This window comes from Panthera leo, chromosome A1, assembly GCF_018350215.1.
Source record: "Panthera leo isolate Ple1 chromosome A1, P.leo_Ple1_pat1.1, whole genome shotgun sequence".
Classification (NCBI taxonomy): domain Eukaryota; kingdom Metazoa; phylum Chordata; class Mammalia; order Carnivora; family Felidae; genus Panthera; species Panthera leo.
Window position 1 is genome coordinate 11,278,789 of NC_056679.1, and position 17,790 is coordinate 11,296,578.

Below are 17,790 nucleotides of genomic sequence, written 5' to 3' on the forward strand. Positions count from 1 at the left end.
ACTGGAGAAATCTCACAGCCCCAAAGATAAGCTGTCCAAACTCCATTTAGCCCCTCTTTCTGCCTCCCTCTTCCTAACCCCATTACAGAAGACAATTACTTACCCTTTTCTTTATAGTCCTTGTAGACAAAGAGACTATAGACATACTTGCTCAGAAATACTGACCAAGGTGCTGTGTTACCCAACCCCTGGGGGTCCTAGTCACCAAAATACATTATTGGGATCCAGGGGGCCCCACGGAGTTCTGCAAAGAAACAGGCCTGACGCCATGTTTTTTACAGGTAGATTAGTGGTCCTTTGATGTCTTGCAGAAATACTTAATACTATTATTGTACTAACAAAAAGTTCAGATAGGTTATGGTACCGTTAACGCAAGGGCAATAGAATAAGAACCAAGCTAAGAAGAGAGTAAGATAGTTGTGTCAAAAGTCCTCATGAAGGACAAATACTGAAAGCTAATACTAACCTAACCTTGAGTTCTTCAATAACCAAAGTAAAAAAGAAAAGTACGGTGAATTTTATAACTTTCAGTGTGTAAAAATAAGCAAAAATGATTCATTGGAAGCTACTAACAGAAACTACCCTAAATTCAAAGGAGGATTTTATCATGTAGGTGTTTTTTTTAATCAAACAACAAAGTGAAAATATATTTTTATTAAAATTGCTGTTCATAGCAGTTTGTCAAATACGCAGAACCAAACTCCATAAGTATTTTCAATGCATCAACCCTAATAAAAGCTTATTTTTTAAATTTGTACTTCCATGAGGGGCGCCTGGGTGGCTCAGTCGGTTAAGCGTCCAACTTGGGCTCAGGTCATGATCTCGCAGTCCGTGAGTTCCAGGCCCACGTCAGGCTCTGTGCTGACAGCTCAGAGCCTGGAACCTGCATCAGATTCTGTGTCTCCCACTTTCTCTGCCCCTCCTCTGCTCGTCCTCTCTCTCTCTGTCTCTCAAAAATAAATAAACAAAAAAAAAATTTTTTTAAATGTGCTTTAAAAAAAAAAATTGTAGTTCCATGAAAGGGTTTTTCATAGAGAACCAAAGCAATAAACCTCAAAATGCATAAATTTCCGATGATCTGTGTTGATACAGGGATAGAGATTAATAATCTACCAAAAATTACCTAAGTATTAATTTGAGCTAAGTCAGCAGAATAAAAATTTAGAAAAATATTTTGTCCTTTTAGTTTTTCTCTTATCGGAGCTATATTCATGATATATTTCTTAAGACATGTACCTTTGACATTAAAGGGCCATTTGGTCTACTTAATCCTTCAAATTCCTCTAAAGCCAGGACCCAAAATTATTTTCTTTAAGCCAGGAAAGCAAAGGAAAATAACAGATTTTACACTTAGGAGCCAGTTTTTACTTTTTATTTTTTTATTTTTTATTCATTTATTTATTTTTTTTCTTGTCAAGCTAATGCTTTGCTGCAGTATGGTTTTGGTCTCCTCCAGAGTAAGAACAATCTGGAAGGGGCTTGCTGCTCTTGTTCACCTCAGCTTCAAAACATCTGCCCAACTCTCCTTTAGATGTATCTCAAAGGGAAAGAGAAGGATTGTCATCCATTCTATAATTCTTCCTGCCCGGTCCCCCCAGAGCATGATTATAAAACCAACATATACCATATATAGTTCTTGAGCTCTCTGTCCCGTGGAAATCTCCAGATGTGGAATTTTTTCATTACTCTGCTTTTGTTCTTTGCTGAATGAGATCTGGACTCTGCATACACCATTTTTAATGTTGCATTTATCAGCACAAATGTGATTAAAGAACACCTTTGGAAGGTAATAGGCTTGTCACTTTACTCATCTTGTAAGTTCGGTCTGATGTAGACAGACTGAGCAGATGTCCTAGATGTTCTGTTTTATGGATTCACAAAGCAATAGCCCAATAGCTATGACAATAATGTTTGAAATACAGAGTTACTGGGGGAAAGATGACTGTCAGAAATCTGCTGCATACATTTAAGAAGTGCATAAAAGCAGAGTCATTACTGTCTGTTACATTACTGTGTTCAGTAAATCTAAATCACTGATGCAACGTTCTGAGGTTATATACCCGGGACAAGGCAGGCATCTAAACGGAACATCCAGTACTTTTTGCTAAAGCATGTTCTTTTTCTCCATACACTGGAGGATAGCAATAGCCCTGAATTTCCCAGTGTTTTAGAGGGAAATAAAGCACTGATCTGTGGTCAATTAAGGCAGAACACCCAGTCAGTAATGAAGGAGAACACACCTGCTGTGGTTTGAATTTTCCAGATATTTTTAGATGGACTTAATTCTTTGCTTTGGCAGCATATATATTAAGTAGATAAAACCTGTTTATGTCATTTTATATAAAATAAATATAGACATAACATTTTATCAACACTGCTCCTCAGCCACACTCTTGCCCCACATTATAGGCCTTTGGATAATAAAAACGCTATTGATTTGAAAGCCTTTGGTGCCCTGAAGAGAGAAGGAATTCTAGAAATTCAAGGTAGAAATATAATAATTAATACCTTGATGGTCAGATGTCTCACGGCTTGGGAAACATTCTTGCATTATTTCTTTTGATTCCCACAACAATTCCAGTGAAATAAAGGGTGAACTGTTTATTTTTCCTTTTTGGCAGGTGTGGAAATAGGATCCCTAAGGAGATACGGGACCTGGCCAAGGCCACAGAGCTAGTGAGGGAGAGCTCAGTACTAAAATCACCTGTTCTCCTGCTCAGAGGCAGTATGACACTAGAAGCATCCTTCTACTGCCGCCTTCCTGTGGTTGACACTTGACAAGTTGTATAACCCTACCCACCCTATTTCCTCATCAGGGACCTTTTCCTGAAAACCTTCACATCATTTTAAGGGATACTGTAAAGCTGACGAAGCCCAAGATTTGTTATGAAACCATTTTTGTATATTTCCAATTCTATCTACATTGACCTAATTAATCAGCAATTACGTATTGACCACCTACCACGTGCCAAGCAACCATGTGAACAAGAGGTTCCTATTATTCAGTGCCATTGCTATTTTCTTTCTAACCAAATGCTATCTCCTAGTTCAATTCAGATATTAGCCTGAAAATATTGATCTCATCGAGACTTGAACCTGTGCTCCTGAGCAAGAGTGACTACTGGCCCTCTCGAGAAAAACAAAATGTTTGGGGTACAATTTTTCCAGGATTTCTTTAGGAAAAGCATCATTGGAACTTACTGCCAAAAACTCAACCACTAAATAATAGTATGTGTTTACAAGTAACAGCACATACACACACGTGTCAGTATTTCTGATGGTTGTTCTTGTATTTGAAGGTTTAGTAACGTCATCAGAGCCCACACCCGCCTAGAGTCAAGATACAGCAATAGCTCTGGAGGATCATATGATGAAGATAAAAGTAAGTACCAGCAGGATGTGGGGTTTCAGACGGAATGCATGTATTTCGAGAGTAGAAAATGAGTGTTTTGATTTTTCTTGTTCTAATGACTAAAAAGGGACCCATAAATATTAAGTAACCATGTGATCCGACTGTGCAGGTAAGCATAGAGTCAGCATCTTAAAGTAAAAACAAACTCCACAGTGGGCAACTCAAAATCAGAAAACCTCAAATTACAGCCCAAATCTGTACTTTTATATTCCTGGCGTTTTTTCCTTGGTGATGCATCTGGGGAAAGGCTAGTAAGAAATTGTCCATTTGAGAACAAATGTCGCAGCTCAATTTTTCAACCTATCTTAGAGCATTTGACCTTTAAGCTCTGTGCGTCAGCTCACCCAGGGGAGATCGGTTTTCACCGTGAGCCTCTCAATGGCATAGTCTCAGTAGCCAAGTGAAAATTACTAACCTGGGAGATATAATTGTCACAGGAATTTCTTCGTACCCTGAGAAGGTGGGGAAAACCAAAAAGGTCAATGCATTCATTTATTTTGTTTAAGCCCTGAACAGCTTCTGTGGGTACGGAGCAGGTAAAGGGTATCATTTGGTCACAATTTACAGAAATTCTGGAACCAAAGAACACTTCCTGTGACATTTCAGTATGGTGAGGGAATCAGTAAACTGTCTGATGGGATTTATGTGTCTGTTTTGGTGGAAATTGTAAATGTGGTGGTATTTCATGAATTACGTTCATTTTTTAAGTCACTTCATAGGACCTTTGTAGCTGTTGTTTTGATTTGTTTTGTTTCTATGGAAAATGTGCCAACTGGGTAAGAGCTAAGTAATTCCAATGACAGAATATTTCAGCTGTCCTTATTCTGCTTCTTAATGCACAGACAGGCAATTCTCCAGCATTGAAAATACCAATGGAAGGGATGTCTAAAATCCATATATAGTTACCATCCTCTAACTTAGGTTAAGTTTCAGCTATGTCCCTATAAAACTGCTTATTGAGGTAAGATAAAGCTGTTTGTATTTTCACCTCTTCCTGTGTCCCATCAGGGGACTGTACCATCCAAACACTGAATATTTGCATCTCCCAAGCACCGACCATCAGTTTTAGATGGGCCTAGATTTTACAGAGGAGGAGAGTAGTAGTTGAGAAATGGAGAGTTGTTGGTACAAGAAAAGTCTGGTTGCTGTGAGATATTTCAAATTTGAGGACAAAAAAAATTGTATCATAAAAAGGTGAAGCAGTCAAATCCTGACCCCCCCTCCCTCAGAATGTGCCAAGACTAACAAAACATAACACTCCATGACTGTGGATTTATGTTGCTCAATTTTTGGTGCATTAGTAAGACCCAACAGTCGCTTTTTGAGGCGAATCCTGACCTTGCCCCCAGAAACTCCCTTCCCTGACATCCCAGAAGTGGGCGGTGTCCAAGCACCTGCCCTTGTGGGGAGCCTCAGTCTTCAGAGTAGAAAGACACCCCCTCCACCCACTCTGCTAACCGGTTAGTCAGGAATATTCCTCTTTGGCAGTTGATTCCTTTAAAGTGTGCCTCTTTGCTCTGGCTCCTGGACATAGAATTTGATAGAATCACTATAATAAAGAAAGAATTATTTTGAAAATACATAAATAGTGAATTTCAGAGGATAATTATAATAATTATGTCATTATATAAACTCAGACCACTGGCTTTAGGGACAAAAAGAAAAAGTAATGGAAGTATTTGTGAAGGGAAAAACAAAACCATTGTGAATAGTTGTAAAGGGTTAAAAAGAAGTCTAATGTTATCGTTATGGCATCTACTTCACCTAGAAATGTTTTTTTATAGATTTGTTTTGCCTACATAAACAGCATTTTAATGGGAAAATTTTGGCACAGAATTTGAATTCATTTGAGTCATGTGTCAATAATATGCTTTACATGATTACGGTTATTGACCAAAGAAGTTCCAATTCATGGCATGTTGTTACGGAACTGAGAGCTTATATTTTAAATTACTCATTATAAGAGAAAATGAAATGAAGTTACTCAAACATATCCTCCCTTATCACAGAAAGTCCAGAACATATTAAGGTCCTTTTCCAAGCGTTTAAGTAATAGACCTTGACTCTGGCTGTCTGGAGGGTAGCACCACATCTAATAGGGGACAAATACCCTTAGGACTTTGGTAACTGGGTTCTCCCTGATGTATTTTTGGTTCTAGCTACACAATGAGGGATATAGCCTATGCTACAAGAAAAACAAAGATTGGTAGGCTCAATTCGAAAACCTTGTGGCCAGCCATCTGGTATATGTTAAGGGTGATTATTTTCTCCCTGAATTCCTGGAAGGATTAGTAGAGATAGGAAGGGTAAGGAGAAATCAGGTGAGACCTAGTGGCCTGAGGCTTCATAATCTGGGTTTACCCAGATGGAAAGACCATGTGCAGCCTCTTAAAAGTATTTTCTATTAAAAACAAAAACAAAAACAGACAAACTATACTACCTTGAGTAAAATGGACCAGAAAACTGATTTAGACCTAGATCTATAAAGATCTTCCTAGTAATATTATGTAAGCTGTTTTAGAGCTACTTAAAATACCTGGATTATTTTCCAAGGCCATATGTTAGTGTATGTGTCTCCATAATAAGGCTACATCTAGTTAGGCTGGATAGCAGCTGAGTCCTAGTGGCTTAGACCTGACCGTAGAAAACCAGTTTCAGGCCAACTTACTCCTAATCCAACCACCGAAAATCCAACACGTTTTTGCTGATGGGCTGTGTACCTGAGAACATCATTGAAACAAAGAAAATTATGTCCTTTCCTAACAGACATATCACAAGTTTCTTTTTTCTTAATTCTTTGGTAGTCTCCCCACTTTTGTTCTCCTTTTAAGTTTCATTATAGAGTAGCTGATTACTTACGAGTACATTTTGCAACCAGCTTATCCTGGATGGTTATTCAAGATGTTAATTTGCTGAAAGTGAAACATCCTGTAGGTAGATAACCTGGAGGTCTGAGATGAGATGAGGAACTGTCACACCCGCTTTACATTTTTTTCTGGACTAAAACTGTTGTGGCCTAGCTCCGTGGCATAGAATTTATAGGGTTCCAGTTGCTCGATTTTTGGTGCGTTAGTAAGACCCAACGGTCGCTTTCTGAGGTGAATCCTGGCCTTGCCCTGGAAACTCCCTTCCCTGCCATCCCAGAAGGGGGCTGTGTCCGAGCACCTGCCCTTGTGGGGAGCCTCAGTCTTCACAGTAGGAAGACACCCCGTCCATCCGCTCTGCTAACTGGTAAGCCCAGCCTTCAACAGGGGACCAGCAGCCTTGAATCTGTGACCTCTCACTGCCTTTCAAGAGTGCAGCCAAGAAAAACTTTATTTGGGAGAAATTGCCTAAAGCTGATCTAATACATCGTTCTTCTTGGATACGCCACAGCTCTCCAGATTGAGCCAGCTTGTCTGAAGCCATGTACCTGGCTCATATCACGTGACCCCGGGAGGAAACGTCGTCTTTGAATGCCACCGGCCTCTATGGAGAGCATTATAAAAAAAGAGCGCCATCATGAGTCTGGCTAGAGGCTTATCAATTTTGTTGACCTCCTAGAAGAACCTGCTCTGGGTTTCGTTGATATGTTCTATTATTGGTTTGTTTGGGTTTTTAGTTGCTGTATCATTTATTTCTGCTCTCATTTTTATTATTTCCTTCATTCTGCTGGATTTGTGTTTTGTTCGTTCTTTTTCTAGCTCCTTTGGGTATGAGGGTAGGTTGTTTTGAAACTTGTTGCTGTGCTTACTTTAAAGATATTGTTGAGGAAGTTCATTCATTCAAAAAATACTTGTTGATTCCCTGCCACATGTCAGATGCTGTTCGCGGAACTAGGGAAACAGCAGCGAACAAAAGAACGTGTCCGCTGTGGTGCAGCTTGTCTGAGAGTCGGAGGAGGCAGTGAGTGCTGGGGAATGGGTGATCTGTGCCAGAAAGGAAAATTAAAGCAGGGTGAGAGGCGGAGGGGATGTCAAATGATTGGGGATTTCCTGGAAATCCTCTGCAATAAATTGATGCTTGGGCGAAGGCTTGTGTGAAGTGGAAGAGAGAACCACGTGGCTCTCCAGGACAGCTCTGCGGCCAAAACGAAAGCTAGAGGTGAAGTCCCTGAAGCTGGGTGGTGCCGAGCGTGATCACAGAACAGCAAGAAAGCCCAAATGACTGGCGTGGCGTGGGCAAGGGTGCTGGTGGTGGGAGATGAGCCAAGGGAGAAACAGCAGGAAGACCGTGTAAGGCCTTAAAGGCCACGGTGTAGAGTTCGGACTTCATTCTGAGTGGAGAGGGGAGCCACTGGAGAGTGTGAAGCAGAGAGAAAGACGTGAATGAACTCCTGTTTTAAAATGACTGCTCTGGCTTCTCTGTGGAAAAGCAGACTGTAGCGGGGCCAGGACAGAAGCAGGGAAACAGTAGGGAAGCCATTGCAGTAACCATGCGAGAGAACATAGTGCCTTACCCTGGCAGTGATGGAGATGGTGAAAAGTGGACCTATTCTGGATATGTTTTGAAGGTACAGCTCACTGAATATGATGCCAAGTTACCTAACCTCTATTTCCCTTCTGTCAAGTAGGGGTAAGAGGTACCCATTACTGGGCTATTAATTATTAATATAATGTACAACGCACGGAAAAGTGCCTGGTACAAAGTAGTTATTCCCTGTGTTAGCTCCTAATGTACTTATTTTTATTATTACTATTATCCTCATCATGATTATCATGATTATGGGTTGGATGCGAGATGTAAGAGAGACGTCACAGAAAGCTCTAAGGCTCCTGTCCTGAGCAAACTGGAAACGTGGAATTGGATTTTACTGCAATGGGGAAGACTGGAGAAAGCCCAAGTTCTCACAGTGATGAGAATGATTTAATGTTTTCTTTTTGCACGTCTGTATTTTCCATTGATCTGTAGTGCGTAATTGTACATTAGATTATCAAAACATAAAGGGACTAAAAAATCTAATCAAGTAATTCTAACCCATTGATCCTATAATTCATACTCACCAGATGGGATGGCTAGAGAGTTATTTTTACTAGCCTAAATTTGTAAGATTCTTTCTACAAACACCAAATAGGGAAAACAAAAATCATCACTCCCTAAAAGTAATGCACGCTTGTCTTTCTCGCCCTATAGATGACCCGATTTCTCCGTATACGGGCTGGCTGTTGACTATTACAGAGACCAAACAGCCACAGCCCTTACCCATGCCTTGTACTGGAGGATGCTGGGCCCCCCTGGTTGACTACCTCCCAGAGACTATCACTCCCCGGGGACCCCTCCACAGGTAAGTAGCATCTGTGGGTAGTGGGAAATGACTGCTTAGATCTGACTGGACTTTTCTTCCCGTGAGAAGAGGGAGATCATTCCACGTCCTGTCAAGTGAAATGACCTTTGAAATCAGAGGGACCACGCGTGACTTTAATTGCAGTTCTCAGCACATTTGTAGCATTTGGTTGACTATCAACCGATGTGCAAAGCTGCCTTGTAACTCAGAACTTTTTCTTGATGTAATCTGGATGTGGATATGCATTCTGTGATGATTTTTAGATCGTGAGTAACTGGAAAAGAGGGCCCTTTTCTCCTCTTCCTCCCTCAGCTCTTATTACCTAGCAACGAGTAAGACTCCCTATTTTGTGATTAGCTCAGCAAAAGTTTCTTCTTTCTGTGGAATTCTGTGCTTTTTCGGAAAATAAATTCCATTCCCTGGAATAAGCGTCTCGCATAATTCTTCGGCAGGGCTCAAGGGCTGTATTTAATTGTGACTTAATGATCTGTCAGTGTGTTTCCATCCTCTTCAGAAGTTACATTAATTTCACCATGTCATTGATTAGGTGCAATATTGCTGTAATTTTTATGACTGAGATGGTGGTGGATCACAGTGTGAGAGAAGATTGGGCTCTTCATCTACCATTATTACTCCACGCTGTCTTCTTAGGTAAGACTGGATCGAAGAGGAATTCTGGACTATGGGGTCAAAACCCTACAGACACAATCCGGAGAGCTTTCCTTTTACATTGACGTCCTGCTTTCCACAGTTCTGAAATATTTAGTCTCTTCCATTTTTCATCGCTTCTATGTGACATCTGCTCTATAATCTCAGTTGACCGGTCATTGCTTAAAATTGCCCTATTTCTGCGCTATACAGTGGTACCTCGCTAATGCTGTATCTATAAAGATACCCGAAACATATTGGGCCTCTCTGAGGGTCTTTGGCTAGATGTGATCGATTTAAAGCCGTGAGATACCGTCCGCACACAGACAGAAAGAAGACAGAGCGCAGCAGGCCAAGCACTGAGATTTTAAAATAGCCAAATGGTAAAATAAAAATGGGAAGAGGAACAAGCCAGGGAGGCTCAGAAGTTTAGTTAGAGAGCGATGAACAAAATTAGAATCCTTCAGTTAACAGGGAGACCCAGGGAAGAGAACATCCCAGGAGGGAGGAATGCTAACCATGTCAAAAGCTACTGAGAGGTCAAGAAAAGTCCATCTATCAGCATTTTATGAGAACATTTGATTTAAGGAATAAAACATTTTTCCTAAGCCCAACTTCTTTATGTTGGTAACACAAACAATAACAAAGAAAACTGAACATTCTTTCAACATGTTCCTCCTGGGTAACTTGGAATCTTTACTATCCCTGGAATCTAAACGAGCTTAAAACTTGTTTATACTAAGAGATTCCACTTTTTGTTCCAGGTTTGGACCATTACCGGCCTGAAGTCTTTGAACACAGCAAAAAATTGCTTCTTCACCTCTTGATTGCCCTCTCTTGCAACAGCAATTTTCATGCCATTGCTTCTGTGCTCCTGCAGACTCGAGAGATGGGTGAAGCTAAGACTCTAACAGTTCAGCCGGCTTATCAACCCGAGTATCTCTACACAGGTAACAAAAGAAGGAATAGCAGAGACCCTGAGACAGAATCACAAATACGAAGATAACTGAAGGTATCTGTGGAGCCCAAATTAACTTCTCTAACGTGATCACCACCCCCCTACAACTTTCCGAGTGAGCAAGTAGGAGCACAATAAATATGCCCCATTTCGCTTGGTGTTAACTTGGTTCTCAAAATCCTTCAGTATTGAATATTTTCAAATGTCTGTTTCCTTATTATTACGATCGCTGCTCTCATTAAATATGTTCCTACTGATACATTGAAAATTATGTCCTTCGGCCAAGAGCATCAGTCTAAAACACTGAAGGATGGGAATGCCCCAAACAGTGACCACCCCCATCACCTTGAGAGCAGGTCATTGCCAAGGTGCCAGGTGTATCGCTGTGGACCTTCTAGTTCCCCTGAAGGAATTTTCACCCTTTTAGTGACTGCTTTTCCTGGAAAGCACCACGGGTGGAAGTCTACTAAGAACCATGGCTGTTTTGAAACCAAAATGTTCTTTTTAGAAATAAGAACAGAAAGCATTAGATGAGTCATGTTTGAGTCGAAGAAACTACTCTGCTGTGTCCAGCTATTCATGAAAACTTTCCCGAAAGAGTTGACCAGTGGGTTTCATTTAGAATCGGAACATTTAAAATACCTTAAAGTGATAGCGAACTAACATTCCTGAACATTTTGTACGTTGCATTGGCGCTGGATATGGTATGGCACTTCATATGTCACCGTATACTTTATTCATCACCCTGAAGACGATGTGCCTTTTACTTAATACTTGTCCTCAGTGCTGTCTTGTCCTTTGACACTGAGATTTTCCTCTGGGAAACAAATACTGCATTACTAAGTCTGAGACATAAGGACTACTGACCTCAGTTTAAGCCCTTTATTTTAAACCAACCTACACTTAATTGAAAAGAACCCATCAACAGCCACTCAGAGACACAAAACTCCTCACTATAGACGTTGAATTAAAAGAATCTGAAGACTTCTGGCTGTCCTAATTCCCCGGGATAAGGATGTATTCCATTAAGCACATGGTCTTAGACTGAGAACATCGCAATGCCCATTAAGTTGTATATCTCTGAGTGCATCAATTTTGCATTCACTATCCCACTCTTGTGGCATACAGTGGGGATTTACAAAACAAAACACAATGTACCGTAGGCAAGACAAACGGTGGAAGCTAAAATGATTGAATCTGTAGCACACGTGGAACACGAGTACAAAGAGTTTGGAAAATGTCTCCTTTTCATAAACATTTATTAATTCTTACTGAACACCTACTTTCAACTGCGAATGCTCTCAAATCCAAGCTAAAAAAAAAAAATCGAAGCTAAAAAAACCTGTGTGCTAGAAATTATTGTCTTTATCTTATTATAATAGGAAAGTTAGCTGCAGAGAAATTATATAAACTCCCTGAGATTGCACAGCAAATGGCAGAGATGATATTCAGGCCCAAGGCTTCTCCTGTTTCAGTGTATCTTCAGACCACCAGAACTATGTACTTTTTGTAATTATCAGGTAGGAGAAAAGGGATGATGGCGTATCTACATTTTCAAACCAGCAACACCCAGGGATGTAGAATGATAATCAAATATGAGGTGGGGAACAAACATAATATTTGTTGATACCGTATTTCTTTGACTACCACGAGACATACTTTATCAAAACATAGCAATATCCACATAATATTCACAGTTGTAAGCACATTTACTCAAAACATAACATCCATTATTAGGTGCTCGTATTCTCAACACTGGTACCATTTCACATATTTAAGTGGTCGAATACCCAAGAATAATTTACTAACAGCACAGTCGGGTCCAGATGTATAGGGGAACTGTCCGTCGGCCTGTGCACATATGCATGTGTGTGCACACAGACGCATGTGCACACGCGCACACACGCATACACCACTTCTTTTGCAGAAAGCATCAATTCAAACACCAGGCTACAAAATAACAGATCGCACTCCTATTACCCAGTACACTCTGGTTTACACAGCAGTGCAACTATCCCACAAGCAAGGAAAAACTATCAGTCTGGTTTCATCGTAACCATAGTTGAAATCAAATGTTTCCTCCAAGAGATTCAAATAACTACACCCTCCTGTATGCTCACCTCCTAACCTCAGTAAGCACCCTGCCTAGCACATTCTACCTTGACCTTCTTGTCCCACCAGGTGGCTTTGACTTCCTGAGAGAGGACCAGTCGTCCCCAGTGCCAGACTCGGGGCTAAGCTCCAGTTCCACGTCCTCCAGCATCAGCCTGGGGGGCAGCAGTGGGAACCTCCCGCAGATGACCCAGGAGGTCGAAGACGTGGACACAGCCGCTGAAGCGGATGAGAAGGCGAACAAGCTCATTGAGTTTCTGACGACCAGGTAGTGGGGGCTCAGGGGACACAGGCCTGTTCTTAGGTTGGTCTTTTGGGGAAGTGGCATCGCTTTAGAACTTGACAGATGAAAAGGCGAGCCCGTGATTTTAGCAAAGCCTTCTTTTCTCTTCTAAATTGCATCTGCTGGAGTCTGTGTACAAGGCAGATACTGGCAGAAGTCTGAGATCCCACTGATGGCACAGTTGACAGGCAGGAGGTTTCGTGTAGAAAGACAATGCAGCAGATGGAGACAGGCCACGGTAGCGTCCCACGGTGAGGACGACTTTAATCATCTATTAGAGCTGCCGGGATCTGGGAGTTCTGAGACTTGGCAAAGAACATCCTCTGGAAACCAAATATATTAGCCACGGTCGACCCAGGAGCAGCTGCGGAGGGGACCATTATCTGCTCTTCTCGTCCAGAGCCATTTATAAATGGAAGTCAGAAACAATAGGAAGCATGATGGGAAAGGAAGCAAACTAATAATCAAAATCAAGAAAAGCTGCAAGCAAGCAATCCTGTCTTTTCAGCTCTTCTTCTGGTTCTTCCACTGAACAATTTAGCTTGTAAGGCTTCAGAATGTCTGGCACCCTGAGGTGCAGTATTTGCATCAAGAAAATCATGCTTACCTGGGACTCTGTCGGGGGGAGGGGACCCTATCCTTTCTCATTAATCCCAGAAGTCTAGTCTGTATAGTTGTTATCTGATACCCCCATGATCTTTCTTTCTCTCGGGAGTGCATCAATTCATACAAAAAATGAAAAAAAAGAGCATTTTCTTTCCTCAGTTAATGATTCAGAGTATTTGCAGTTCACAGCTCAATACAGGACTTGATGAACAGGAAGCTAAGGAGGGGGGGCCTAATGGTAACTACATCCAGGATATTTCAGAGACCTGAATGGTCTGTGGGGAAGAAAAGTGTGCTCACCACTCAACACTGTCAGTACCTTGCATTGGGAAGAGTGTTCTTCTGAAATTCTCACCTCTGGCTCCATCCTGTTCTTTCTGTTGAAAACCAAGTAGATAACAGAGGACGCATCTTCGGTTCATTTCTACAGTATTTGGTAGTCTAATGATATGATCCGGATAAAAGCATTATCTCTGCAAATCTAAAATATACAAATGTCTAAGTCTGTATTTTAATTAACATTTTATATCATTTTATTTGACAAACATGTAGCACCTGTTTTGTATAAACACCGTTCTGGTGAATTGAGAGGTTTTAACTTTGTGAGTAAATTTTGTGAGGTTTTCATTTTGTGAGTAAAACATAAGAAAAAATATGCCTCCGTGAATTAGCTAGATCCATTTTGAGTATGCTCTTAAGCTTTACCAGACTGAAATTTACGCCCACATTAATCACTAAACTTTCAAAATCACATTGCACCTTTGGAGTTACAACTGCATAGGTGGTTTTTAAAATACAAAATGATTATATTTAAGTGGTTATATTTTTAACGTTTTGTATGTTTTGTTTAAGGGCATTTGGTCCACTTTGGTGCCATGAAGACATCACACCCAAAAATCAAAATTCAAAGAGTGCTGAACAGCTTACTAATTTTCTACGTCATGTTGTATCCGTATTTAAAGACTCCAAATCAGGTACTTTATCCAATTTCCCCAAATGCCACTTTCACCATTTTCTGTAATGGAGCATATTCTTCCCATTATAACCACACATTATACATACATACAAACATATATACGCATGCATATGTGTAAATATATGGTTCTATATTTGGCGCCGACAGCAGAATATTCATAGGAGAGCCTTGAAGCTTATTTCAAATGTGCCTAAGTGAATGATTGTTAATGTCCTGTATTTTTGCGTTATGCTCTATCAAATAATTCCCAGAGGTCACTGTTCACCTTGCTGCGTTTACCTCACTCAATTTAAACTACTCCCTCTAATATTAATTTTGTTTCGAGAAGGCCATGACACAACACATGCAGGAAAAGATGTTCAACATCACTGATCATCAGGGAAATGCAAATCAAAACCACAATGAGATATCACTTTACACCTGTCAGAATGGCTAGAATCAAAAAGACAACAGATAACAGTGTCGGCGAGGATGTAGAGAAAGAGGAACCCTCACGCACTGTTGGTGGGGATGTAAATTGGTGCAGCCAATGTGGAAAATGGTACGAAATTTCTCCCCCCAAAATTAAAAATAGAAATATCATATGATACAGTAATTTAGCTACTGGGTATTTACCCAAAGAAAATGAAAACACTAACTTGAAAGGATATATGCACCCCTGTGTTTATTGTAGCATTATTTGCAGTAGCCAAGATACGGAAGTAACTCAAGTGTCCATCCATAGATGAGTGGATAAGGAAGACTGTGTGTGTGTGTGTGTGTGTGTGTGTGTGCGCGCACGCATGCATGTGTTTGCATGCGTGCGTGCATGTATATAGTTGTAGATATGTATTCATTCCATATATATTCCATTGATACAATATGTATATTTTATACATAATGGAATATATATAACAATATATAATAATGGACTGTCATACAGCCATAAAAAAGGATTAGATCTTGCCATTTGTGACAACGTGGATGTACCTACAGGCTAGGAAGCTAAGTGAAGTAAGTCAGATTGAAGAAAAAAAATTGCAACATGATTCTACTCATGTGAAATCTAAAAAACAAATGCATTAACAAAAAGCAGAATCGGACCTATAAATAGAACAAACTGAGGGTGGCCAGAGGGAAGGGTGTAGGGAAATGGGCAAAGTGGATGAAGGGGAGAGAGAGATACAGACTTCCGGTTATGGAAGGAATAAGTCACGGGACTAAAAGGCACAGCATAGGGAATCTAGTCAACGATAGTATGACAGTGTTGTTGTTGTGTTGTATGGTGATAGATGGTAGACACTTGTGGTGAGCGAAACGTACAGGGAAGTCGAAGAGGTCAAATCCCTGTGTTTTACACCTGAAGCTAATGTGACATTGTGTGTCAAGCATACTCAAATTTTGACATTTTACAAAAAAGCGAAGGCAGCCATGAGTAATAAATCTTACTGACTGTATTCAGACTCAACTGTGAAAAACTGCCAGATTTGAAAACTGGTTTAAAAAAGAGTTCTGTGATAAAATGTCTTTGACTTTGAAAGTATTTGCTAATAATTCCTGTGCCGATGATCATTCAATATTCTGAACACACTGTGATTCTTATGTAGATTATAATAACATCAGGATGTTTAAGCCCTTAGCTACATACCATTCAGATTCAACTTGGCCTGGGCTGATCTGTGTGTGAAATTTAAATCTGGTTCCTCAGCGTAAAGCAACAACTACCCCTACCTTTTTTCACACACCAGGCTGACCAAATGAAATACAGCTCGCTGGCTTTCTCAGCTGCTCTGATAATTAGCACATCTCACAGTTTGAAACATTCCAGATTAGCCACATCTCTTCTCATTATCAGAGGGTGCTTTCTAAAAAAGCAAAAAATACTGATAAACTGAAACGAGTTTCTCATTTCAGGAATAGGAGTGACATTTCTTGTTTTGAGCTTGTTTGGGAATGTTTGTGAAATGTCACCACCTCTTATACTGCTATTTCCCTCACTTAGAAGTCACTTGATGGTTGAATATAACCCAAAGGAAGAAATTTACTGTTTGTGTACAAACCCTTAATTGGCTTAAAATCTTTGATTGCATGAAGACGATGAAAATGAGAAAACTCATGAATCCCTGTACTGTTTTCCCAGAGGATGCTTAGAGTCTGAGTCTTTTCACATCTTGCCCCAGACATTTTTACTCACTACGGTTTCTTTATACATCTCTGCTCTCGGCCTGTTTCCACTGCAGCACAATAAAATATGTTCCTGGAAACACTTGTATTAAACAGGGTAGCATAACTGCTACAACACACAACCCCCAAAGCTCAGAGGCTTAACACAGTAGAAGGTTACTTCCGATCACATAACAGTTCAGTATAGAGTTGAACTGTTCAATTTAAAGAGGCTTTAATTTAGATAGCCTCTCTTAAGGACATTGGCATAGTTTGGCAGGCGGCCTTCCACATGGTGCTTCAAAGACCTTCCTTCTGTGGCTCTGATCACCTCGGCTCAGAGGTCCTCAGCCCTCTTCAGCCAGCCAGCAGGTGGAGGAAGAGAGTGAGTGGAGGATTACTCAGGAGGAATTTACACCACACGTGGCTCGAACGTGGCTCGAACGTGGCATCCATGCTTCTTCCCACATTCCACCAGCCAGAACTCAGGCACAAGGCCACAACTGCAAGAAAGGCTGGGAAATGTAGGTTTGCTGTGTGACACATTAAATAGCCTTTCTTAAGGACATTGTCATGTCATTGGTGGCACTGTCACCAAGAACATGGTGGGGTGCTATAGTCCTACCAGTATAGTTCTAGCCGTCAGGTCCATTCTGATTTCAATAAGTTTTGTTTGTTGACCGAGGATCTAACACCGCACATAATAAAATTAAGTAGGAAAATGAAACAAAATAAAGGTACAAATTCCATTTTGAAACACGATCCATTCATAAATTGTGAACTGCCTATATGGGTTTAATCCTGTATTTCCTACCTTGAATATGCCTAAGTCATTTTCCAGGGCCCTTTGTTTGCTCTGTAGGAACATTCTCTCATATCATCCAAAGGTCCCTAGGGTCAAACAGCCAGGCAGCAGCTAAGAACAATGACATTAAATGCTCCCTCCTGGTTCACTTTCATGTGACCGTCAAATGTACCACGGAATCCCCTAGATCACAGAGACAGCCAAAATCACTGTTTTCATCTTGTCCTCTGACTTTGTAGTCAGTTTTTCTCCTGCAGAGAGGCACAGCAGAGAGTACAGATCAATGGCCCAGAGTTCGATCGTGTGCTTTACCTTACATTTTCACTTCCTTCTGATCAGGTGGTTTCCTGATGACTGAGATTACCTTCATGCTATTGGAAGAACCAATTTCGGGCGAGAGTTGAGATGATGGTCGCCTTCTTGGCAACATCTGCATTTCAATATCTGCATATTCATAGACTATTCTGAAGAGCAAAGACTTTGGTAGAGGCCTTGGTTGTGTTCAGAGTTGATGCGATCCATTAACAGCTTTCCTCTGCACAAGTACTCTGAAAACTAGTTCCTAACAAATTCTCTTAGGAAAAA

General features: G+C 40.7%; 1 protein-coding gene across 12 annotated transcripts in view; it reads left to right on the forward strand.

The window, feature by feature from the left end:
• FRY (FRY microtubule binding protein) overlaps window positions 1-17,790 on the forward strand; it is a 340,234-nt gene that overhangs the window by 261,680 nt on the left and 60,764 nt on the right. For all 12 annotated transcript variants that reach the window (XM_042948349.1, XM_042947801.1, XM_042947961.1 and 9 more), the window contains 6 exons: window positions 3,300-3,382; window positions 8,525-8,675; window positions 9,223-9,326; window positions 10,088-10,273; window positions 12,463-12,661; window positions 14,135-14,256. In XM_042948349.1, coding sequence (XP_042804283.1) covers window positions 3,300-3,382; window positions 8,525-8,675; window positions 9,223-9,326; window positions 10,088-10,273; window positions 12,463-12,661; window positions 14,135-14,256 — 845 coding nt within the window. The remainder of the gene's footprint in view (window positions 1-3,299; window positions 3,383-8,524; window positions 8,676-9,222; window positions 9,327-10,087; window positions 10,274-12,462; window positions 12,662-14,134; window positions 14,257-17,790) is intronic.